Genomic DNA, 26,227 nt, shown 5'->3' on the forward strand with positions numbered 1-26,227 from the left:
AAAAAAAATTAAAAGAACCTAAAAAAAGAATAAATATATATATATATATAAAAAAAAAAACTATAGGCCTACATTTCTCCACAAAAATGAATGTAATAGCAAACGTAGCACATTTCTTTTAATTTATCCTCTTATTTTAATTTTTGGGTTTGTTTAAAACGAATGATTAATTATTTTTGTCTTGTCCTCATTAGCTCAGAAAGCCTCATACTGTTCGTCGACAACAGATTATTCAATGCCCCTAATTTGGTGTACCAAACAATCATTAAGCAAAGAAGAATTACATATCTACCCGTAGGCAAAGTGTGAAGAATATTATAACTGACTTCAGTCTATAGCCAGAGTTTAAGCACTCAAAATTCCTGTAATAATCAATGAAGCTGTCCATACACTGTATGATGAATGAATCTCTTACTTACGCAGCCTAATTCATACACTGGGATGGCTATGGTACTAATACATACAGCACTTTTTGTGATGAGAGAATTTGCGAGTTTCAGTCAGAATTCATTTAGCACGCGCGCGTCCTGAACAAAGCTCCGAGATTTCAGCGATAGCTAATCTGAACGCCACTGACTGAGCATGGCCATTGTGTTCACAACAGAATCGCCTGATCTGTTATAACGGGCAACGCTGTAAAACGCGTAAAAAGAAATATGACATGAGCAGTACAAGTATTGTAGTTTTTTTTTTTTTTTGAAAAGCCAGGGGACCCCCCCGAGTTCATTTTTTTGGGCTTAATGTGACGTCCAGGGCCCCATTTCTATGTGACACTTAAAATTAGCTACTATTGTTAACTGCATGTAGTAACATCTATTGTTATTAGTTTTATTCATTCAAGTATTTACTCCAATTTAAGGCTAGTTCACGGAGGAATGTAGACCGGACAGACTGGATTTGTCCACGGCCGAATGAGACTAGCGGAAAGCGGACAATAAATTACCTGAGTAAAAACACCGAAGTCCCTTTTTCCGTGAGCCAAAGCCGAACACACGTTTGGTTTTGGCTCAAGTATAATTAATTTTCCCCATTCCGGGTTCCGATGCTGATATAGCCGGTTCTTCATTTTCCTCGTTCCTCTCCCGAGTAAGTATAAGTATCCTGAGTAAGTATCCTGAGCTTTATTCTCTGACTCACCCAGAAGCCAAAAGCCTCGACAGTGATCTCAAACTCAGAAGAGAGAAGAAACAATCGTGAGTTCTTGCACCATACAAATTAAATTTAAAAATGTATGTAGTAAAAATGGCATATACAGTACGCTTTTAGTATGCCATTTTTAACCGAAACATGCAATTTTAGCTTTGCAGTGTGGATAATTGTAAAGAACTTTTCTCCTTTTGTTTGCAGACCATGGTTCTTACAAAAATGATTGTAGGGATCCTCTTCAGTCTCTCACTGAATTTATGGCTCTGTGAGGCTGCAAGTGTGATAATTTGTAAGTAATAAGTGTAATAATTTGTTTGGATTGAAATGAATTTATTTTAAAACGTTGAAAATCAAATTTTTATCACAATATACAGGTGCATCTCAAAAAAATTTGAATATCGTGAAAAAGTTCATTTTTTGTAACATTTCAAAAAGTGAAACTTTCATATATTCTAGATTCATTACATCTAAAGTAAAACATTTCAAACGTTTTTTTGTTTTAATTTTGATGATTAGAGCTTACACTGTAAAAACAAATCCGTAAAATTGACGGTAAAAAAACGGCAGCTGTGGTTGCCAGAATTTTACAGTAAAAAATACGGTAGCAACGTTTTAGGTTTTACAAACTTTCATATATTCTAGATTCATTACATGTAAAGTAAAACATTTCAAGTTTTTTTGTTTTGTTTTCATTTTGATGATTAGAGCTTACAGCTCATGAAAGTCAAAAATCCAGTATCTCAAAATATTAGAATATTTCTTAAGATCAATCAAAAAAAGGATTTGCAAAACAGACAAGTTCAAGTTATTTAAAGTATATTAATTTACGCACTCAATACTTGGTCGGGGCTCCTTTAGCACAAACTCCAGCATCAGTGAGGTGTGGCATGGAAGCGATCAGCCTGCAGCACTGCTGAGGCACTATTGAGCCTTCAGCTCGTCTGTATTGTTGTATCAATTGTTTTTCATCTTTGTCTTGAAAATATCCCATAGATTATGGGGTTCAGGTCAGGCATGTTGGCTGGCCAATCAAGCACAGTAATATCATAGTCAGCAAACCACTTGGAAGTGGTTTTGGCACTGTGGGCAGGTGCTAAAGTCCTGCTGGAAAAGGACATCCGCATCTGCATAAAGCTTGTCAGCAGATGGAAGCATAAAGTGCTCCCAAATCTCCTGGTAGACGGCTGCATTGACTTTGGACTTGATAAAACACAATGGACCAACACCAGCAGACGTCACAGCACCCCAAATCATCACTGACTTCGGAAACTTCACACTGGACTTCAAGCAGCTTGGATTCTGTGCCTCTCCAGTCTTCCTCCAGACTCCAGACCTTGATTTCCAAATGAAATGCAGAATTAACTTTTATCTGAAAAGAGGACTTTGGACCACTGAGCAACAGTCCAGTTCTTTTTCTCCTTAGCCCAAATAAGATGCTGCTGACGTTGTTTCTGTTTCAGAAGCTTGGTAGCCCTTTTCCTGAAGACGTCTGAGTGCGGTGACTCTTGATGCTCTGACTCCAGCTTCAGTCCACTCCTTGTGAAGCTCTCCCAAGTGTTTGAATTGGCTTTTCTTGACAGTATTCTCAAGCTTGCGATAATCCCTGTTGCTTGTGCACCTTTTCCTACCCAATTTCTTCCAGTCAGTCAACTTTGAATTTAATATGCTTTGATTTAGGGATGGTCATTTAATGAAACTCAAATGTAAATATTCTAATATTCTGAGATACTGGATTTTTGACTTTCTAATTATCAAAATAAAAAAATAAATTAAAAAAACCTTTTGAAATGTTTTACTTTACATGTAATGAATCTAGAATATATGAAAGTTTCACTTTTTGAAATAAGTTACAAAAAAGAGAACTTTTTCACGATATTTTTTAAAGATGCACCTGCATTCCACTAAGTCTTAATGTCTCACATTGTAGTGGATCAACAAGAAGTACCATATATCAAAACCGGTGATATCAAGGCCAATCTTGAGGATGCAATACTTCAGGGCAGAATTAAATATGCTGCTCGAAGCTGCAAGGAACTGCATGAAAAGTATCAGGTTTATGATGGTACCTCATTTTATGTTAATATTTTATCTTAAGCAACAGCTGTGTTTAAGTGACTCAGGAATGCTTCTGTTCATGCAGATGGGCTATACTATCTGAACTCATCAAGAGGAGTCCTTTATCAGACGTTCTGTGATATGACCACTGCGGGTGGTGGCTGGACGCTGGTGGCCAGTGTTCATGAAAACTACATGAATGGAAAGTGTACTGTTGGTGATCGCTGGTCTAGTCAGCAGGGCAGTGACCCAAACCGGCCTGATGGTGACGGGACATGGGCAAACACAGTCACATTCGGAACTGCAGAAGCCTCTACAAGTGATGACTATAAGGTATTTTTAGTACATTTATGGTTTTACAACCTTAGTTAAATAGGAGCAACATAAGGGACACAAAGACGCTAGACAGACAATCAAAAGATGTTTATGAGGAATTTGAAATGACAGTTTATTTCCTTTATGTCACAGAATCCTGGATACTATGACATTGCAGCAAAAGATGTGTCTGTGTGGCACGTTCCTAATAATATTAATTTGGAACAGTGGTCTGCTACCTCCCTCCTGCGATACCACACTGAAAATCACTTCTTAATCCTCTACGGAGGAAACCTTTTCAATCTATTCAAGGTCAGATAAACTTTGACACCAGTTTTGAGTTTGAAACATTCATAAAAATATAGTTGAAGACAACTATTTTGTGAAATTACTAAAACAATGAATTTTTCATTCACTGAATGACTATTAATTTTCCCAGAAAATTCCTGTGAAGTTTGGAATAGGGGCATGCATCACTGATAATGGACCTGCTATTCCAATAGTGTATGACACTGGAAACGTGGATTTCAACAAAAATCTGTATGGTCCCCATTCAAGAAGTATGGCAATACCTCCAGAGCCAGTATTTTTCAAATATTTTTAAAAAAAGTGGCTGCATCAATAGACCTTATAGTCAGGGTAGAACCATATTTAATTTTTGACAGGAACAAAAACGAGTCTGTAAAGGATAGAAGTACAATGCATTCAATGCATTGCACTGTTGTTTAACAACATTCCCCGGTTCAGCTGACAAAACTTCTTTCCAGAAAAAAAACGTTTGGTAGACAAAAACTTCTACTTTTGAAAGTTGTGAATTGTGAAAATTATGTGATCCAGGAGCATTGTAAAGAATTTAAATGCTTCCCTCACAGCCTCATTTTCATTAGTGTTAAATTCAATATGCTGTCTAATTTGACTAAGGTCTATTAACAGACAGAAAATCTGTTTTATTCAGTGATGGTGTACAATTTAGCCATGTCATGTGTGCATGAACCTACCATGATCATCATCAGTGACATATTCTGTGCATTTTCCAGCAATGTTTGAGCCTGGATTCATCACATTCAGAGTCTTTAATACTGAAAGGGCAGCTTTGGCTCTTTGTTCAGGTGTCAAACCAACCGGCTGTAACACCGAACATGTGAGTTAAAAGAATATTCTGGATTATTTAAATCAGTGTCTATGGACAGCATTTGTGACATGCTGTTAATCACCACATAATGCATTGATAGTAATACATGAACAATGGTAAAAAATCAAGTGCATAGGTGTGTTTTGTTGTTAGTAATGCACTCATATTGTTGCAGTTCTGTATTGGTGGGGGTGGACACTTTCCTGAGGGCGCCCCTAGACAGTGTGGAGACTTTGCGAGCTTCGACTGGGATGGCTATGGTACTAATGCAGGATGGAGTGCTTCCAGAGAGATAACTGAAGCAGCTGTGTTGCTGTTTTATCGCTGACACCTTGATCAGTCTAAAATCGCCAGCTTCCTTCCCTTCTTTCCAAGATATTCTACACTGATTAATACTTAAATGTAACATGCACAGTTATTTGCACAAATGTATTTCTTTACAATATATATATCCTTTATATTGGTCTGTTATCTACGAATGCATTTGTGATAGGTGATTTGAACTAAAAGAACAACCGATCAGATTATCCTAGAGCTTCTGCTAGTTAATATCTAACACCTCTTCTAAATGTTCATGGGTTTCTTTTATACAACTGTTCAAAAGTTATATACATTAAACAAATGTATAATGTTCAAATAAAACCAGTGGGTTGTCAATACTGTTCAGACATCAGAGTCAAAATTTATGTTTAACTTTTAGTCTGTATTTCCCATCATCCTCCCGGACACTCATCAGACCTCGTCACTAGCTCTATAAGTAGAACACACACTTAGCCACTGTCTTGCTTTGGTAGATACTACAGACCACTTACTGTAACTGTTTGATGATCCTGTTTAAGGTGATTGCTAATCCAGTTACCTCATTCAAGTCGATTTCCAGTCTACTTGATCATCTCAACACCTACTAGTCCTCCAAGCTGTTATCCAGTTATTCTCTGTCTTAGCGTGTTTCCCTTGTGTGTGTGCTCTTCATGATCTGTAAGGCTGTAAGCAAAAGACTTAAGTTATCAATAACATCTGTTCTCACCATCTATGATCTCAAGAATAATCAATTACCCGATTAACGATCATTCCTGCAAAACTGCTAATAAATACCAGGTCTTGAGTTTTACTTGGTTTCATAATCATATCAAGAACATGACTCCCTGGCTACATCTGAAAAGTAGATGTTATTAGAACTGTAAATGCTCAACATGTTTGATGTGAATACTTACATTTACATTTAGTCATTTAGCAGACACTTTTATCCAAAGCGACTTACAAATGAGGACAATAGAACTAATCAAAACTAACAAAAGAGCAACAAGATGTAAGTGCAAATGACAAGTCTCGGTTAGCCTAACGCAGTACACGTAGCAAGGTATTGTATATATATATATAGTAGATAGAATAGAAAAAAATAGAAAGCTAGTGCTTTTTTTTTAATAAAAGAGAAGATAAATAGATAAAGTACAATTAAAATAGAATACAAAGTGCTGGAGTTAGAGGGTCAAATAAAGATGGAACAGATGTGTTTTTAGTCATTTTTTGAAGATGGCTAAGGACTTAGCTGCTCGGATTGGGCAGGTCATTCCACCAGGAGGGAATACTTGAGTAATATTCTCACTGTTTGAAATAAATGAACCATCCTCAGTCTGGTTGACATACTGTAAGCATCCCCTTTCTCAAAGGCTACTTGTTGATGTGTGAAGCATATCTGAGGATGTGCTGCCCATGGAAGCTAAACTATAGGGCTGACATCTCACATTGTAATGCCACAATTTTCATGAAAGCATGCATTTGGACTCTGTGTTACAAAGATAACCTGCATTGTATCACTATAAGATAAAAGATAAAAATAGTCAAGCTAGTAGATCCCCACCTCTGTTGTTATTTGAGACTGAAGAATAAGCATATGGAAAACATAAAATGTTGAATTACGCGTAATTAGGTGTATCAGAGGAGGATAGTTCATAAAAAATGAATATATATGTGTGCATGTGCATGTGTGTGTGTGTGTGTGTGTGTGTGTGTGTGTGTGTGTGTGTATGAATAAAATATTTTTTTTTGGAACGACAGGAATGACTGTAGTGACCTCTAGTGGTGAAGGAGTTCTCAAATAATTTGTTCTGACAAATCGTACACCCACATCACATTTTAAAAACCACAAGTACTTAGAAGTGTTTTATTAATATCAACAACAATTTAAAAAGCTGGAGGAGTACATTCTTCTCGATATAGATTATTAAAGGATCCCATGTTTTGTACAACGTTCTGGTTGATCCTCTTAGAAAATATTTCATTTTTTCAGTTTTTAGAAAAAGCATTACATCACTAAGCCATAGTGACAATTTAGGTGGCATTGGTGATTTCCACTCTAGAAGAATTCTTCTTCTAGCTATTAATGTTGCAAATGCCATGGCATTTTCTTTATCTTTAGTTATGTGAATGTCGTCACCTGTAACTCCAAACTTATTGGGTTAGGCTGCATTCTTAAATTAAATGCTGAGTTTAAAATTTCAAATACTGAAGACCAAAATTATCTCAGTTTAGTACATGACCAGAACATATGGGTTAGATCCGCCTTAAATGCACTGCAACGATCACATGTTTCATCTATATTTGGGTATAGTTTAGCCAGTTTGGTTTTACTATAGTGAATACGGTACAGAACTTTCATCTGAATCAGATTGAGTCGTGCACAAGATGAAGTCCTATTTATTCTGTCAACAGCTTTGTCCCAAGTGACTTTGGATATGTCAGTTATAATACTGCATTTTTAACTAATTGGACATGTGCAGCAGAAGATTACAGATGTTTAGTCATCTCCCCCACAGAGGTTCAGTAGAGCTCTCTGGTAGTCACCCTTGGTGTGCTCCTGAGGAGAAAAAGTAAACGAGAAAAGTTCTGCTTAAAATGCTTCTTGAATGAAGGCAAACTAAGAGCAGAAAGCAAAGAAGAGAGAGGTAAATAACAGAGCAAATAAGAAAGAAAAGAGACAAATGGAAACTTACTAAAATTGTCTGGTACAGAGATTTTCCAAAATTCCTCTTAAACTCTGCACGGACCTTCATGAGATCAACTTCACAGCGGGAGACGATGATGCGGGTTATGACTTTCTCTTTAACACTTTTACTCTGCAAACATCAAAATCAAAATGTTCGGTATAGACACAATTTTTCCATAGAAGAAACTGATCAACACAACTCAAAATCAGCCAAGGTCACCTCTTTACACGTCAAATGACACGCAGTCAAAATTGGATATTCACCTTCATAGCATCACCGAGTCTGCTGGCAAAATACAGATGCTTGTTCTCCAAGCACTCAACTGTAGAAAGACAGATTAATTTTAGGACATGGTTACATGTTCTGTTTTTTCAGACTTTAATATCTTCAGTTCTCCTCTGGCTTCTTGCCGCATGCATTTCCACAGGGCTTTCCACGAAATGTTCCTCACCAAACAGCTTGTGATTATGTTAAAAAGAAATGAAGAAGGGATTCCCAAGGAAAGCGCGAGAGTGTGAAAGAGTAATTGAGCAGACAGGCATAACCATCATCAAATCTGCCATACATCTCTATATCCAAGTGTTCTGACAGCTTATGTGAAGAACGGACAGCTGATAGATACCTAGTGTGAGGAATGATTTTTCCAGATCTCCCTTCACCTCCTTTCGAATGCTCTCCTTAATGTCATATGGGCTGTATCTCTTGTACCTTTCAAACACTGAGAAAAAGAGGTGTTGGTTACGTTGTTGCACAAATAATAATGGCAATTGACTTCAAATACACCTCTGTTCAGGTGTCACCTTTCTGCAAGTGTGGGACACTCCTCTCAGAGAAGATTGAAATCCAGGTGGTCACATCAGTTCCTTTTCTCTTCACTCCAGCTTCATAAAGAGCCTAAATATTTTTATAATTGACAAAAGCAACTTTTTGTTGTTCCAGCATTTGAATGCACAATGGTTTCATATACTATTATTTTAATCATGCTGAATAAATATACTGTCACAATGACTGTGAATCAATTGAATTTCCTCAGTTAAAAGGGCTGTACTCACTCTTGCATCATTGTCGATCTTCTCATAGTCCACCACGTTACTCGGCTCATCTCTTTTGGCCTGTGAACATGAATGAATAAAGTGTGAGTACAGCAATGCAGAATCTGCAGTTTGCAAATTATATTGGCGGTAAAGGAATTACCTGTTGCATATTGTGCAACAAAGCGGAATCTGATCATAATTACCACAAATAACTGTTATAGTAATCTATTAAGTTACCTGTACAAGGGCCAGGAGCAGCTTAGCGAAATCACCAGATGTGTCTCCAGAAACATCTTTCTCCAATTCCTTCTTAAACACTGCAAGAAGAAAAAGAAAGGGACATGAATACTAATATATGTGTGCGTTTTATGCTTTTTAAGGGCCAGCATCACTCACTCTCTCTGTAAACCTTCTTGATTTCCTTGAGCTCTTCATTATTGCGAGAGCAGACCATTTCATTAAGACTCTCCTCATCAGTGCCCAGACCCTGCAAAAAACAATAAACTGTCACATGAATACAGTGATATATGAATCTGTCCAAAAGTCTGGGGTCAGTAAGACTTTGTTTTTGTGTTGTTTTGAAAGAAATTAATGCTTTTATTCAGCAAGGATTAATTCAATTGATTTTCATTTCAAATAAAAGCTGAACTTTTGAACTTTCTATTCATCAAAAATAAAAATAATAATGTATCCACGGCTTCCACAAAAATATTAAGCAGCACAACTGTTTTCTACTGTGATAATGAAAGAATTGGAAGACTTGAGTAATGAGTAAAAGAAAACAGTTATTTTAAATTGTAATAATATTTCATAATATTACAATTTCCACTGTATTTGAGTTCAAATAAATGCAGCATTGGTGAGCATAAGAGACCAAACTTTTGATCAGTAGTGTAGGTTATTTTATTCATGCTATTCATGCGTTATTCAGAAATTATTATTAAATATGGAGTATGAGTTTAATTTTGATACTTCAACAGAAAGGAGCAGTAAACAAGCAGTGTCCATAAACAATGACAGATCTATGTAAACATACCTTCATTGATGATTTCAGTTCAGAGGCATCATATTGTGCTGTACTCTTCATCAACCCCAGAATCAGATGCTCCAAAGAGCCTGAGAGCGCCCCCTTCAGGGCACTTACCAAATCCTACAACACAAACAGCGTCAGGTTGTTTGGAACTTTGATACACAAGATATTTATTATAAATATCAGTGTACTTCATAAAGGTAAGATAATCCATTTTTTAATAGATAGTCCACAATTTTTGTATTAAATAATTATGGTGTGTACCTTCTTTGCCCGTTTTTCATACTCAAACGCAATTTCGCTCCTTTGTGAGCAACTGCGTTTTGTCATAATGTCAATGATCGTCTGCTCATCAACACCTGAATGAATAAATGAAGGCAAGAATGAGAGGAGAAGATAGGGATTGTGAAAGAAAGCCACAGAGCATTATTAAGATAAGGCCCTAAAGGACTAATTGCACCTTTTTATTTCCTAGTATAAAATCACTAAAGGGGTCATATGGTGCGATTTCAAGTTTTCCTTTCTCTTTGGAGTGTTACAAGCTGATTGTGCATAGATAAGATCCCTGAAGTTGCAAAGACTAAAGTCTCAAAACCAAAGAGATATTCTTTATCAAAGTTAAGACTCTGCCACACCCCCCTAAAACGGCTCGTTCTAACACGCCCCACATATCTACCTCACTATGTGGAAATATTTGCGTAATGCCGCCCAAATGTTCACGCAAAGAAAGAAGGCGTGGTTTCAGTAACTGCAGTTAGTGTTGAAGCAGCCATGTCAGGGAGACGCTGTGTGTTTCTAGGCGAAAGCAAAAGCACTTTATTTGGCCTTCCGAAAGTAGATGCATTTAGGAATCTTTAAGATTACTTACAACAGAACAGCAATGCATTTTGTGGACAACCGTTTCGTGAACCTAGGAGAGGAGATAATTCTGACTTTGTTATGACAATCTGGCGCTTCTGAATCAGCTACTGTTTTGTTATTAGTTTAAGTATTTGCTATTGACTGTTCAAATGCGGTGTTTTGCGCATCGTGTGTATGAGCGAGAGAGCGAGCGAGAGAGAGCGCGAGAGAGAGAGAGAGAGCGCAAGAGAGAGAGAGAGAGAGAGAGTCAGCTAATATGAGACACTGACACTACTGGCATACAAATGTGCAATCAAACTCATTCACACACTTAGCCTTGATATTCATTAGCAGTGTGAGGAAAAAAACAGCATATGCTGGTTAGGTAGGTTTTGAAGCTTGGATACTGGTTTGAGCCGGTTTAAGCTGGTCCTTAGCTGGTCTTAAACTGGTCGGACCATTTTAGGACCAGCACATGACCAGCTAAGGACCAGCTTAAACCAGCTCAAACCAGCATCCAAGCTTCAAAACCTACCTTACCAGCATATGCTGTTTTTTCAACAGGGTGTGCTTATATCTTACCAGGCAATTTAACACAAACCCATTTTATTTAGCCTCTATTGAATTAAAATCATACATATATTTCAAGATTCTACCCAAATACTTACAAGACACTGACTCATATTTGGCAGTTACCACTAATTATTTACAATTCGATTTCAACAGAGAAGGGCTCACCATCCATTCTACCTTGATTAAGAGTCTTAAAGCACCACTCATCCTGTTTAAGGTAGTTAAGCTGAAAGTTTGTCTGCTAAGCAAATATAAAGGCACTGAAACAAATATATCAGTGAAACAATTATGAAATGCCACTGGGGACTCTTTTTGTGTTCCACTAGAAATATAATCTGTCGTGCAAAATCAAATCTACAGATTCCAGTGCAAATGTTAAGTGTTTATGGCACCATCCTTTACCTTTGGTTTTGATGGCTGTCTCTATTTTGGCCGCATCCTGCTCTGGGTTAAAATCATAAGCTGGGACCACTGTAGGGCATTTAGGTTCTCTCTCCTGAAAATATCAAGAAAATGTAGATATAGAAATATAATACATAATAATATATAAAATATTATGGATAGAATAAAAAAAAATACAAACAATCAATCTTAATAGCCACTTCAATGTACAAAGAAGTGTATTTTGTTTGTTGAATTTGTGATAATACTACACTTTGTAACATTTCATGTTACAACTGTAATAACTTACCCCTCCATAACTCAATGTAAGTTTCGTCAAAATCTCAGACACTAAAGCCATTTTCCTGCAGAGGACAGAGAACACGTAATCATCCAAGTTGAACAATGAGTAGATGAAACAGGAGATACAATCTGTGCTTTAAGCCACTGTAAAATACAACCTCACCCTTCCTTTCAAAGGTCTAAGTGATTGTTGTCATAGATACAGTGATTAGTACTGTGTATAAAGGCCCAGTTCAGTGTCATCACAAGCAATAATGCAAGTCAATAGCCATTTTACTGCCCTTAAATGTGTCACAGAGAAAGTTATTTCTCATGGTATTAAAAAAAGACTGAAAAACAGCTTTTTGTTGTGCTGTTGTCAACTCTACAGCGGTTAAACTTCCCCTACAGTGCTAACAGGAAATCATTTTCTCTCTGCACTATACATTACGAGGTGAGCTGTGAAGGGTTTGCTGGAACTTTGTTCAGGCACACCCAGACACACACCCTGTACACATTCCACAGACCACTCAATCTCTGACCATCACACACACACAGACACACACACGCACACAGCAAGACCAATACAGCTCTTTCTGCAGATTAAACAGGACTAGAAAACGGAAGCAGTACAATCCACAATAAAAATATGACAATGCTAGTCTTTCTTGTCCTGTCAAGAGATGCAGTTCATGTTTCTCAGTCTAATAAATGGCGAATCACCAGAGGACCAGAGTCTTACCTGAGATGCTGTGGAGAGTGAAGGTGTAGCGGTGGAGTTCCAGTTGTATCTCTGTGTATGGGATTACCTTTTAAATGCAGTCAGCCAATGACTCACCGTCTCCTCCTATCAACCCACACCTACACCCACTCAAGATGACGACCCAAAAGTTTCTTATTAGTTATTAATTTACTGGGCTACACATTCCTTACAAAAATTTACTGTAGTACTCACAGTTTGTGCTAAAATGTCATCTCCAGTTACGGTTACCACTGTGAAACTGCACATTTTCAGAGGGAACATGTATTAATGACAACTGCCATCATAAATAGCTTTTTTAGTTTCATAAAAAAAATCACAAAGATTTTTTCATCTTGCATTGTTTGAAATTCCATATTAATTTGATGTGAATTCATCATATTTCATAAACTGGGGAGAAATTTCTCAAATTGTCCGCATGTAAATCTCTTCAGGTAAATTGAGTCATTCATTTAAAGTTTCATAAAAAAAATCACAAAGATTTTTTCATCTTGCATTGTTTGAAATTCCATATTAATTGATGTGAATTCATCATATTTCATAAACTGGGGAGAAATTTCTCAAATTGTCCGCATGTAAATCTCTTCAGGTAAATTGAGTCATTCATTTAAAAATATGTGCATATAGTCTGTATTATTATTAATGACTTAAGGATTTGGCAACTGTGATTTCACAAATTTGATACATACATCCATACATATAGTTTTCCTCATCTCTGACATCACGGTTGCAGGCCTGTGCATGAATTTCAGTTATTCAGCATGTATGTATGTACAATATGTGTTTAAATTACATGGAAAAACTGTCAGTTTGGAAGCAAATTACTTTATGTTGAATGTTGTTCCTGACAGAGAGGATATGAATTAAGACACGTGTATATGTGGTGTGTAAACTAAAAGCAGCATAGCAAGAAAAGAAAAAAATCTATATTTTTAAACCTAAACTATAACCGGGAATAAAAAAGAACATGCATCCTGAAACTAAAGTAGGTTTCTAAAATATATAATTTGATTAACATTACCTGTTGGTAATGTTCCATGAGTTAAATAGTCCACTAATCCCATTCCTCAATGTTTAATACATTCTGCAAACATATTCACTGAGTAACTACATGACAATAACAGTAATGACAATGCACCATGCAGTTTAATTGATCATAAAATCATTTAGAATGAAAAAACTCAATTCAGATTCATACCATTATTGAGAATTAAGAAGTAAACACATTTGGCTTGCTATTAAAAATGTAGGGGATAAAACCACCATCAAGTCTTTCTCTGATGTAATTATTACAGATTAATTGTCAAAAGAGTGAGTTAAACAGCTATTTATACATCTTTAGCAGGCTCAACATGTTCGTTTGGATCTATAGTATTAAACTGCTTCACACATGGTATATGTGCAGTATTGGGAGAACCAGAGTGGTTTAGAGATTCAAAGGAAGTATGTTTGCTAAAGGCGGAGAAGTATTCCTCTATCAAAGTTTCTGCCAATGTCTGACTGTGCTCTCAGTCATAGCAGCAGTTTTATAGCGAGAGTAGACAGTACACTGACATCTACAAACACACACTGGTTTCCATGTTTTATTGGGACATTCCATAAGTGTAATGGTTTTTATACTGTATGCTCTGTCCCCTAAACCTACCCCTCATAACAAAACTTTCTGCATTTTTAGATTATCAGAAAACTTCATTCTGTATGATGTATAAGCTGTTTTCCTCATGGGGAGCAAAAAATGTCCCCACAAGGTCAAAATTTACTGGTATTACTATCGTTGTGGGGATATTTGGTCCCCATAATGTAGGGAATACCAGATACACACACACACACAGCTCATACTAGTAGACTATAATCTGTTCTGATTTTGTTCTTTGTGCCTTAATTATATGCAAATAAAGCTAAGTGAGAGTGACTCTGTTACAGTAGCTCAGAATACATGTACAGTAAAAGTCCATCTTGCTAGGGGTCATGTGTTTCCTTAGCAATCAGTGTTCTAGACTTGCCTTCATGGCAACGCATGCAACAAGCACTGAGCAATGACATACCATAATGAGGTGATTCATCCCATACACATAAATAAGGGTCAGTCCCTTGATAGCAAATACCATCATTACTCAAAAGTGTTACAACACTTATAGATCGGAAGCAGACCATTTCAGTTGACACAGTTGATTCAGTACAGCTTAAACAGAACTAATTTTATTTATTTTTTCTGTGCATATAAGGCCTGTTTCTAGATGAAAATGTTGTAGTCACTATATACTCACATTTTTTTAAAAGTTCACATACACACTTCAGGAAGTAGGATCATTTGATTTTCTGGATATCATTTAAGTAAAAATTGGCTTGATTTCAGACATTTCCAGAAAAGCTACATGTTCTTCAATAAAAACAACAGTTGTTTATGGGACAAATTAAAACAAGAAATATGTCCGTTTAAATGTTGTACATCTTGTTTTAACCATTTTTTTAGCATTTAAAGTTTTAGAGAAAGGTCGATTGTGTTCATATAACTAATTTAAGGTCATCAAAATTGCTGAAGCTGCCTAGAATTAATGAACTAACTGGTCATAGAACAGACAGCAAGAGAAAAATGACAACTGTAATTTTCATCACAAGCTGTGTTTTTTTTTTTATTGTCATCAGCACGTTCAACACACTATTTGTCAATGTGTGACATGCGTCTTTAATAAAAGTAATTTAGGAGGTTAAACCTCTAAATACAAAATCACAACATTAGATGAAAACTGTATTTCAAAGAAACAATACTTTGCATTTTTGTACAGATGTATATACAAAACAAAGGCAAAATACCTCAAATCGAACAAATAGGAAGAAATAGAATATTTCTACAGATCTACTGGAGAACTAGTTGAAGAGTGCTTGTGGATTAAATCAAAAGGAGACCACTGGTTAATCTGTTAAAAATGAAGGATGGAAAAATATACAGAGGAAAAACCCAAGTCTTCAAAACAAAAGGATGTTTTTCTTCAGTACAAACTGTGATCCACTCAAATGATTAGCATTACTCACAAATTAGCATATTATGGTGTGTGTATCATACAAAACATTTGGTCATTTGTCAGTGAAAATATGACAACCTTAAAAGGGACTGTGTTACTGTGATACTCCTCTAAACATATACATAGAAAGATTAAGTACTCATGCCCCAAAACCAAAGCAAGAGAAAAATACAATACTGCCTTAGTGATGGACATTTAAAGAATAATTGGCAAATTAAAGAAAGAACATTCCAGGCCTCTGGACTAGCACACAGATAACACCACACGTTACACATGTCATAATAATAAACAGCTATAATTCATACTGAACCTGGATTAGATCAGAAATCAATGTGTTTAATTGATGAGAGTGTAAGAAATTAATTTTCTAACCATTGAAGTGCCATAATACTTCTTTAATAGCCAACCAAAAAGTTCGATAGAACCAGCACAAACAGTGGGATTGAGGATCGCTAAAAAGATATTCACAGAGAATACACAGGCCAAAACAAGTCTCTAAAGAAATGGGAAGGGGGTAAAGACATCAGGACAAGGGAGAAGCCAAACCAAGCGAATTTCAAACAAAAACACGTGACAAAGTTCTGCATTTAAAGCATTTGCATGCAATTTCCGTTTTCAAAACATGATTATGCCATTATTATTGCTTTCTGCTCAGTATTATTTTGGATAATTCTTCATCTACACACCTGACCCTGATTCTTGAAGAGGACAATTTCATAATATTTCACTACTTTTTACACATTGTTTTTCAAACGACTGTACTATAACGCCGTCCCCTTGCAGTTACGGACACGGTCACTCTCCTCCTCAACTATAAAACAATAGTTTCCCTGAGCAGTCCCAAAATACCCTTTTATGAGGTCAGATATTTGATGGATTGTCTTTCACGGAACAGATACGAACAAGAATACTACAGGTAAAGCAGTGCCAGCCCTTACAAAAAACATTAAACAGAGATGTCAGATCGGAACATCTTTACTAAGGTTATTGCTTGTCCTTGTTTGTAGGCTGCGTGCTAAATGCATTCAATTTGGTTCAAACGTGCGTGTTGAAGGGGCACAAAAATATTGACACAAAGATCCAACAAGCCTGTGTACACAGCTGCAAAATAAAGGAAGAAAAAAAGAAGTGACCATTTTTATTCTCTCCTCTTCCCTGATGAGCTGCATTACTAGGTGCAAAAAACATCTAGACGTATCTCAAAAAGGGTCAGTTAGGAACAACGCCAACCGCCTCCAATCCCCATGACGTTTAATACGAACTGCTAGATCCCCTGGAATGTCAACACGTGCCCCTGATCTGTCAATCATCGCTGCACTCAGCTCACTTTGACGGAAATCTAATCACAGAATCACTATGGCACAACAGGGAGTCACACTACCGTCTAGACAACGCGAGCTGGCTTTAAAAGACAGAGATTTAACAAAACACAAACAAGTATTTCAGATCTTACCGATCTAAAATAACAGCATGTTCCTTCAGATTTTTTTTTTCACAAATTCAATTGAAATCGTTTATTGCTGGGAAAAACACAAAGTGCTACCTTTCGTTAGGTTCTACACATCATACATTGCATGATTTAACTAACCATATAACAAGAATATATGCACATATTTGAGCTCACTGCCTCAGAACATGCCATTTGATCGTAAAAGTTTCAGTACGATAGTGATTCAGGTCTCATAGTTTGAGTCCCATGTCATGCCTCGTCCACTGTCTTCTCCTGGGGCTGGGGCAGTGGTTTCGCCAAATGATGTCCCTGCTGAATGTGTGTATACTGGAAGAGGTCAGTAAAGGGCAGTGCTGTGACGTTAGCACCAACGTGGGCTGTTCATTGTGGCACCAGAGAAAAAAGACAGGGATTTCAGCTCTAGACGTTCATTTCCTGTCTTCGTCTACCCCAGCCAGACACCTCATTACTGTCTATGGCCAGTAGAGGGCGATGCTGGGGCGGTCAAATGCAGTGGGCGTTTCCGCTGAGATCTCATGCAGTCAGAACAGGAGGCTGAAAGATAAAGCTGTGGCATGGAGGAATGCTCTGATGCACATTACAAGACATCACCAGTTTTTTTTCCCTCGCATCTGAACTTTCCTCTTCTAAAGGACCACCAGTCTTCTGGTGCATGGCCAATGGGGCAAGTTCAAAGTGTGGCTGGACTCTGAGAAGTGCTTTGTGAGAATGAAGTGTACATGAACTGAGGCTGAAGTGAGCTTAGAGTTCTTGTCAGCATGTTAGTATTGTCTCTCTCTCTCTCCATCTCTTTTTTTCTGAATCTGTGCAGTATTAGGATAAGTCTCTATCAGGCCTCCTGAGGCAGAACCTGCTCAAAGTCTGAGCCAAACAGCTCCTTATAGAGTGGAGGGAAGCGTGTGTGGACCGTTTCTGGGTAAAGAGCTCTGAATGTGCTCAGTTTTTCCATATGGTGACGGCATAACATCCGAACGGTGGACACTTTACAGACAAGCTGAGGGGGGACAAGCAGAACATCAGAACTGGTTGTTCTAAGGCAGTTCTTAAGAGAAATTTGACTTGGGAAACAGTGATCAGATGAGTAAATATAACTAGTTTCTACAAAGGTAACTGCAAACATGAGTGTATATATACCTTTGCGAGAATTCCCTCATCCCTCTGGTTCTTCTGCAGGAGGTTCTGGAGGGCAATCTTGATCTTCTGCTGGAGTTTCTCCACTCTGGTCTTCTCCTGCAGCCAGGAGCGATCTTGCGCACGCGCACACACACACACACACACACACACACACACACAAAGTGTTCAGCACCTTCACAGATTTGAAGCAGATAAACTATGTAACAGATACACAGCAGAGTTGGCCAAAATTCAGATGAGTTGGAATTAGAATTGAACTGGTCACACCCCACAGGAGGATAAATTGGAATTAGAGGAAGAAGAATTTAATAAATTACAATTCAAAGAACACAAGTAGTGCATTCTTAGAAATGAACTAGGTCCCACTTTGTATTAGGTGGCCTTAACTACTATTACTACTTTATTACTATTACTATACTTATTGTGTTCATATTGTATTGCAAAACACTTCTGGTGCTATTGAGCCGCCTAGGTGCTATAAGGGTACTGTAAGATTAGGGACATGTTTGGTGGTATGGGTAGGTTTAAGTTGTAGTTACAGTGTACAATTAAAGCCTCTGCAACATGAATGTGACTCCAACTCCTATCAGTGAATCTCTCTGACATTGGCCTTGTTTTTCTTCCCTCACCTGCAGACATCAGCACGTATGCTGAAAACAGGCCGATCTCATCTTCACTGAGCTGTAGAGAGTTCAGGCTCTTCGCAAACTCAAACACAGAGCTGATAAGATCATCACAGCCTAGAAAAAAACAACATGAAAACAGCGGTTAATGCTTTGCATTTTCATTTGCTATTTCCTTTTCCTTTAAAAGAGGAATCCAGCTCTTAATGCACACCCAATGCTTTGAAGACCTCCGGCCCAGCATATTTGCTGTCAAAAAAGACAGTGTTGTTCTGGGAGTTATATGCCCGACACATCCTCACGAACACTACTTCTAAAGAACCTGAGAAGCACAAGAAAAACACGCTCATTATTCAGTGGTTCTGCCACAGTTTGTCACTACTCTGATGCTGTTATGTGAACTTGGATATGTTTAGAGGTTTATCTGAGGTGTACCTGCTTTGAGCAGCACGATCTGATCGTTCTGACAGAGCTCCATGAATCCATCAATGCGCTTGGCAAACTCAACCACATACTGCACAGCTTCAGTGACTTTAACCGCACACAGCTGCCACATGTCCTCCTGAGACTAGATGGTGCCGAGAGAGGGTCTGTTAGTACACATACCTGATTATTCCCCTCAGGGATCATTCAAGTGCATTCATCCATCTTTCTGTCCATCCATTTGCATACAAAAACAACAGAGAAATGTGGGGAAAACATTTATTAAAAAAAAAATTTTTTTTATTTTTGTGCTTTTTCAACCCCCACTAGTCATAATACATAGCATACAACGCTTTTAGTCACTTCCAGCTGTAAAATCCAGTGGTGGTTATGAAACGAATTTGGGACATTGAGATGATTTGTCTCATCTGACCACTCGAGATGTTAATATCAGGTGTACACACAGAGCCAAATGTACATAACCAAACACCTTCTTTTGGTACGCGTCCAGGTCGGTCTGTAAGACTGTCTGCCAGTTGCTGGGCTGTAGCTCTTCTCGAAGATACTGGCATGTCTCCATTTGAGACTTGCAGATGTTCTCTGACAGATGTTCTGTGTTAGAAACACACAAATAGAGTCAAACAGCTGGAGCTGACACACATTCCTGGGTTTGTGAAATGCACATCAGAAATATTGAAGTTGTATATTATTGCCACACATTTTCTAAAACAAAACCATTAAGACTCATTTTAGTCAAAAAGGAAAAAAAAGTCCTGTGCTAGTATTTGACTGGTCTGTGTTAATGAGGCACTTCTTACTAATGACATGTTAAATGGGCCATGGAGGTGAGTTCACAGACCCCTGCTGTTTCAAACCCCACAGCTGTCAATCATGCCCATAATGGCAGCATCCCATATAATTATGTAGGGCGGCACTATGTAATTTCATTTGATAATATTTTCTTTCTTTGCAATTACGTGCCAAATGATGCCAAAGTAACTAATAGCTAAAACGATTTTAAAAATATTCTGTCTTTGATATTATCTGCGATATATTCAATGCAATCTTCCATAATAATGACAAATAGAATAAATTCTAAAATAAAAAAATATAACAATGAAAAATTAAATAAAATAGAATTTTTATATATATTTTTGTAAGTGATCAGTATTTTATAGTTGTTACCTAGGTCACTGTCAGGAGGTGAAGAGTCTCCATTGCTATAGCAACAATATTGATCTAAGCCAGAGTCCGAGCTGAGGTCGCACACAGGTTCTAGTTTAATGCCATCCATGTCTAGACCTGACTGGTCTGGAGAGGGCTGAATGTCTAGGTAAAATCCACCAATCGCTGAATCCGCCTTTCCCTCCTCTGGGGTCTGACCGTTGACGTGTCCACTGAGGTCATCGTGGAGCTCTGTGACGCCATTGGTGGACAGGGCGTAAGAGGGTGTGAGTGGCTCCGCCTCTCCTGGAGGTTGAGGTTCCCGCCCCTTCTCTGTGTCATCACCCACTTTCTCCTCCTGCTGCTGTTGACGGTGTTTCTGAACCTCTGCGAACAGACTGTCCCTCTGCTTCTTAGACATCCGGCCGAATTTCACAGCTGTGAGTGAACAGTTTATCATTAATAATGCTAATATCATACTAAATGTCTGAAAGTATTGGTAACACTTTACAGTAAGGTCACATTACACTAAAAAAAATATTTTTCGTAAATAAGTTGTAAATAAAGAATACAGGAGCATGTTTTACAAAAACACTTCTTCAGTTTTTCACAAGCAATTTGGGTGTCCACACTAGACGTGTCGCGACAGAATCAATAAAATATCACAGCCAATCAAAAGCGTTTGTGGGCGGGCTCTCTCTGCAAGCACACTGCACTCGCAACGAAATGGATAAGTTTATAATCTAATTCATAAATATCAAACCTTTTTTAACATCATTAAATGTACATACTGAGTGACTGATACCATCTTTAGTATGCTTGTTGGTTTGCATTGAGTTCATAGTTTTAACGTACATGTTTGCTTTAATTTATTTTTAAGATCTGAGGTAAACTATCTATTGTTGTTTTCAGTATGGCTATAAATGTCACGCAATATGATATTCAAACTCACATGAGACACGTTTAACCTTGAATAAAGCACATAATCAACTGAGAATTATCTACTGTCATAGTTTGTATGTTGTTGTTCCAGCCGTGACGTCACAGAAATAGAAACCATTCCTAAAATATAAATTTTGCATGTCACTGTCGCAGCTAGTTAGGACAAAAACTCCAGTTAACATGGAAAAATCTCCTTTTATCGTTTAACTTTAAACCTTTTACAGTTTAACTGTTTATTGTGAGTTTGTTACCTGAGGTCCATTAAATAATATGAACATACATACAACTTTGGATTTTATTATCCAAATACATATTTTTAATACATTTTTCAGTATGTTAACTAATGTAAGTAATGTTAAGTATTGCTAACAAATGGAACCTTATTCTAAAGTGTTACCAAAGTATCTAACCGGTTTGTTCATGGAATGAGGTTAACAAGGTTAGCAAGTAGCCAAGATCTGAACTTCTACTAAAAGCACTGTGAAAGATACAATTGAAATGACTTACAAAATTTTCGAATAAATGCAAATACATTAGCATTTGCCATTGCTTAATAGCATTAAAGCTCATGGTAAGTTTCTCTATGGAGAAAATTAATGGTATTTTTACAATTAAAACCCGACAGAGTCATGGCCAAAAGTTTTGGCAGTGACATAAATTTTGTGTTTTGCAAAGTTTGCTGCTTAAGCTGTTGCGGTGTTCATTCACATTGTTTCTAGATTATTGTGTAGAGTGATCAGATGCATTTTAAATAATTGCTAAAAGCTTCATTGGCCAAAAAATTAACTTTTCACAAAAAAACAAACAAAACCAATTTCACTGTTTTTTGATCCTGACACAAAATGACCAGCTAACATTAATTGACTAATCATTTCAGCAGCACATGTGAAAGTGTGAATGAGTACTAGTCAGGTGAAATCACTATCATACTAAATAGATTGTAAGAGCAGACTGATTGCTATAAAAGAAGCGCTTCCAATCATTGTGTTCTTGTTAGCAATGGTTGGTTACCTCCAAAGAAACACGTGCAGCCATCATCGCTTTGCATCAAAATGGCCTCACATGCAAGGAAATTGCTACAAAGAATATTGCACCTGAAAGAACCACGGGATCATCAAGGACTTAAAGAAGAGAGGTTCGACTGCAGTGAAGAAGTCCCATGAGCAATTTGGTGATGATCCGTGCATTTTCCAGCATGATGGAGCACCATGTCACAAAGCAAGAGTGATAAAGAAGTGGCTCGATCATTACATTGAAATTTTGGATCCGTGGCCAGGCAACTCCCCGTATCTCAATTCCATAGAGAACTGAGAGAATACTGAAGCAGCAAACTTTGCAAAACACAAAATTTATGTCACTGCCAAAACTTTTGGCCATGACTGTACTGTCACACTCTATACATCTCAGGAGAATTATATACACCAGCAGCCACATGCACATCACTCAGACTGCTGTGAGAGTTGAGAGCCTACCATCTCTTGACATGCCCACTGCTAAGCATTTCTGCAGGCGACAGTGCTGGCAGCGGTTTCTGCTGGTACGGTCGATCAGACAGCTCTTCTGCCGAGGACATGAATATGACACAGTGCCCTGCTGACTCCTCCTGAAGAAACCCTGAAAGAGAGAGAGAGAGAACACAACAATAGGTCACCTCTAGCTTGCATTTTTGAAGTTCGCATCGCAGCACATCAGAATGATTTATTAACTCTTTAATTAGTACAGTAACTAAATAGGGTTTACACTGCATATTTCCATGCAAATAACTGACTTTTAAAGGAATGTCACAAACTGCACATTTTTATGCCTCTCTTTCCAGTGCAGCGGTGCATTATGGGAGCTCCAAATGAACTCCTATGAATGAAGAATGCATGAAGTGTAAATGCCTCTAGAGCACTCTAGTGAGCACAAGCACCTTCTGTGGTGGTTTGTGCCACTCTCAGACAAGTATAAATAAGGCTTTGATGTGCATTGTGAACGCAAAGCAGTGTGATTTTACTTTATTCTTAATTTTTTTGAAAACATTTTGGCCATTACAACATGACTGAAAGTGAAAAATTTGTGACAGAAAAATATTATACTATTTGTAACTGAAAAAAAAAAAATCTACACCACCATTCAAAAGTTTAGGGTCGGAGGTTTCAGAATCATTACTTCAGTCTTCAGTGTCGCATGATCCTTCAGAAATCATTTTAATATGCTGATTTGATGTTTAAGAAATATTCCAAGAAATATTATCATCAATGTTTAAAACATTTGTGCAGCTTAATATTTTCGTGGAAACCATGAATTTCTTTTAGGATTTTTTGCTGAACTGAAATTTTAAAACAACTGCATTTGTTTGAAATAGAAATCTTCTGTAATATTATAAATGTCTTTAATGCAACTTTTGATTAATTGAATGGATCCTTGCTAAGTAAATCTATTTAAAAAACACTTAATGACCCCAAACTTTTGAATGGTAGTGTATAGTCTAAAAATTATGATCATGATTATAACAGCCTTAATTATACATTAAAAAAAAACTGATAGATGCATTGGCATCTTGCTGAGAATAACAATGAGATGTGTGTGTGTGTTTTGCTTAGTTTTTTGGTTGTCTTACCTTGCATCCCTCACATGTGATGACACCATAATGAATCCCTGATGATTTATCTCCACAGATTTTACAGGGAATACTCTCAATCTGAGCTACAAAGAGACAGAAACACACTTTCAGCAAAAAAACACATTGGTCTTTGCTACAATATTTTCTCCTGTGTCAGTGTAACATGCAAAGACAGCTTTAATTAAGACATTTGTTAGTAATTTTCCTCAGGAACACTGATGCTTTTAACATTTCTCTGTTTGTTTGAACGGTCTAACCAGCCCAACATAGCAACATTGGCTCAACCGATGGCATGAGTTTGCGCCAAACAACCAAAATCGGGCAGTGTGCTTTGGAAACTTGTTTGGAAAAGTTGCAATTCTATTTAGTGCTGCAGAAAAGACTAAATGCAGGTCTTTGAGTACAGGAGAACCATTATCAATCTCAAATCAAAAGGACACTGATAAAACACTGTTTGACAAAGCACATCTGTTTTTGTCCTTTGAAAACACTCTTTTCTTCCTTTAAACTGATCAGCGGAGACCATAATCACATCAAGACTAATTCCAAAGCTCCTGACCTTTGAATTTGCTAATGCAGAGAGAACAAGGCCTGAGGTTTGTTGTGCAGAGTGTAACCTCAGGCTTTAGCTAGCAGAACAACGGTGAAAACATTTTAAAAGAATGAATCGAGAGGCAGCACCACATAAAACACTCCATTTATTCAAGCAGAAAAAATGGCTATGACTGTTGAAATCACCCACGGGACTGACATCATCTACAAGTACAATCTGCTCTTCTAACATCCAACATTCATTTGGGTAACTACAGCATGACAATGCCATCCTCCCTCAAGCCACGAGCTCGCTTTACGACAGTGCCGTGGTGCATTTCGGTAAATATCAAAGTCAAGATGCACTCCTAGTTGGAGATGGCGTCTGCGTGCGCTGGATTGTGTGCCGTAGTCGTGCGTGAGCCCCTCAGCGGCTCAGCTGCGGTTGGTTGTGGAAAAGCACACAGAGATTGTGTGTGAGGCTGTTGAGAGGGGAGCTGGGGGAATAGAGCAAGAGGAGAAATCCATTTAGAGAAGAGCGATGCAGTCGTTCCGGCAGCCCTGAGGCGCATACAGTACAGGATGAAAAAGTAAAATGCATCTCATCACCATCAGAGCGTTCTCTTTTCTCTCTTTCTCTCGGTCACATACGCTCAGACTCGTACGTTTTTTTCAGCTGCGGACTCTATTTACAAAGGCACCAGAGCAGTTTGAGAATGACTATTTTCTCATGATTACAGAAAGGGCTAATCCCCTTTGGTTCTGCATGCCGTATTCATTAAGGGCATCCTCACTCTCTCTCATTAGATATGTAAAACCAATCGGCAGTAATTAGCTACTCTGAAGCACAAGACGCTAATCTGGTCTGAATTATGGATTAATACATCAAAGGCAAATTCTCTCAGAGCTGCCGCTGAAGTCTTGCAGCAGTAGGTACCGCTGTTCGGCTCTGATGCAAGAGCACGGCTTACAGAGCTGCTATTTCAGACTACAGAATAGGAGCGTTCACGAGGGCCATATACAGATGAGGATTGTGAATGCATGAATTCTGGGTTTGTGTAAAGAGATTCGATTGTGGTGGATATTAAAGACTGATTAGTCTGTAGACCATTTTTGAGATCACTTCAACCATGAACAGTAGGATGAAATGCCCTTGTACATCTTCCAAAAGTAAAAAATCTAAAAATGAACACGCACATAAAAAAACCTCTGTATTTTATAAAATATTATACTATTAATATTGCATTGCATAATGTGACTGCATATAAAGAATATTTTATTCATAATTTGTCAAAATATATTTTTAAAAATACATATATTCTAATATATAATTTGATTTAATATAATAATTTACTATACTACATATACACACTATATAAATACACACACATGTAATATCTTCTTAATATTTTGTAAAATACAATTTTTGTAGTGTGTTTATTTATATATATATATATATATATATATATATATATATATATATATGCGCGCACACACACACACACACAGACGCAACCTCATATTGTGGAGAAGAAATACAAAAAAAATTGTATTTTGTAAAATATTATATTAAACAATATGAACATTATAAAACTGGTATTTTATAAGCTATTATAATATTAAATAATACCGCATTACATAATGCAACTGCATATACTTGAATAAAGAATATTCTATTCATAATTTCTCAAAATGTACGTTTTTTAAAACACACACACACACACACACACACACACACACACACACACACACACACACACACATCAAATAATTTTT

The 26,227-nt window shown here is 37.3% G+C and overlaps 3 protein-coding genes across 3 annotated transcripts in view; 1 reads left to right on the forward strand and 2 right to left on the reverse strand.

The window, feature by feature from the left end:
• The first annotated feature begins 1,137 nt into the window (after positions 1-1,137).
• LOC107674463 (intelectin-like) lies at positions 1,138-5,063 on the forward strand. Its single transcript, XM_016468439.1, has 8 exons — positions 1,138-1,193; positions 1,348-1,435; positions 3,074-3,208; positions 3,287-3,534; positions 3,670-3,828; positions 3,956-4,076; positions 4,554-4,657; positions 4,824-5,063. Exons 2-8 carry the CDS (start codon positions 1,351-1,353, stop codon positions 4,974-4,976), a joined length of 1,005 nt encoding a protein of 334 aa, XP_016323925.1. The 5' UTR covers positions 1,138-1,193; positions 1,348-1,350; the 3' UTR covers positions 4,977-5,063.
• Positions 5,064-7,116: 2,053 nt separating this feature from the next.
• Positions 7,117-12,567, reverse strand: LOC107674461 (annexin A2-like). Its single transcript, XM_016468437.1, has 13 exons — positions 12,518-12,567; positions 11,804-11,858; positions 11,515-11,608; positions 9,964-10,058; positions 9,706-9,819; positions 9,066-9,156; positions 8,907-8,986; positions 8,688-8,747; positions 8,436-8,529; positions 8,258-8,353; positions 7,899-7,957; positions 7,642-7,764; positions 7,117-7,505 (listed from the first exon to the last, which is right to left on the reverse strand). The coding sequence occupies exons 2-13, from the start codon at positions 11,852-11,854 to the stop codon at positions 7,446-7,448; spliced, it is 1,017 nt and encodes a 338-aa protein (XP_016323923.1). The 5' UTR covers positions 11,855-11,858; positions 12,518-12,567; the 3' UTR covers positions 7,117-7,445.
• Positions 12,568-15,155: 2,588 nt separating this feature from the next.
• The window catches only part of LOC107674456 (nuclear receptor ROR-alpha-like), a 13,808-nt gene continuing 2,736 nt past the window's right edge, over positions 15,156-26,227 (reverse strand). The window contains exons 2-10 of the mRNA XM_016468431.1: positions 23,918-24,003; positions 22,788-22,929; positions 20,395-20,811; positions 19,700-19,821; positions 19,222-19,354; positions 19,001-19,108; positions 18,793-18,903; positions 18,164-18,276; positions 15,156-18,023 (exon numbers count right to left, since the gene is read on the reverse strand). Of these exons, the coding sequence (XP_016323917.1) occupies positions 17,859-18,023; positions 18,164-18,276; positions 18,793-18,903; positions 19,001-19,108; positions 19,222-19,354; positions 19,700-19,821; positions 20,395-20,811; positions 22,788-22,929; positions 23,918-24,003 (1,397 nt within the window). The 3' untranslated portion in view covers positions 15,156-17,858. The remainder of the gene's footprint in view (positions 18,024-18,163; positions 18,277-18,792; positions 18,904-19,000; positions 19,109-19,221; positions 19,355-19,699; positions 19,822-20,394; positions 20,812-22,787; positions 22,930-23,917; positions 24,004-26,227) is intronic.

This window comes from Sinocyclocheilus anshuiensis, unplaced genomic scaffold (assembly GCF_001515605.1).
Source record: "Sinocyclocheilus anshuiensis isolate Anshui unplaced genomic scaffold, SAMN03320099.WGS_v1.1 scaffold1037, whole genome shotgun sequence".
NCBI lineage: Eukaryota > Metazoa > Chordata > Actinopteri > Cypriniformes > Cyprinidae > Sinocyclocheilus > Sinocyclocheilus anshuiensis.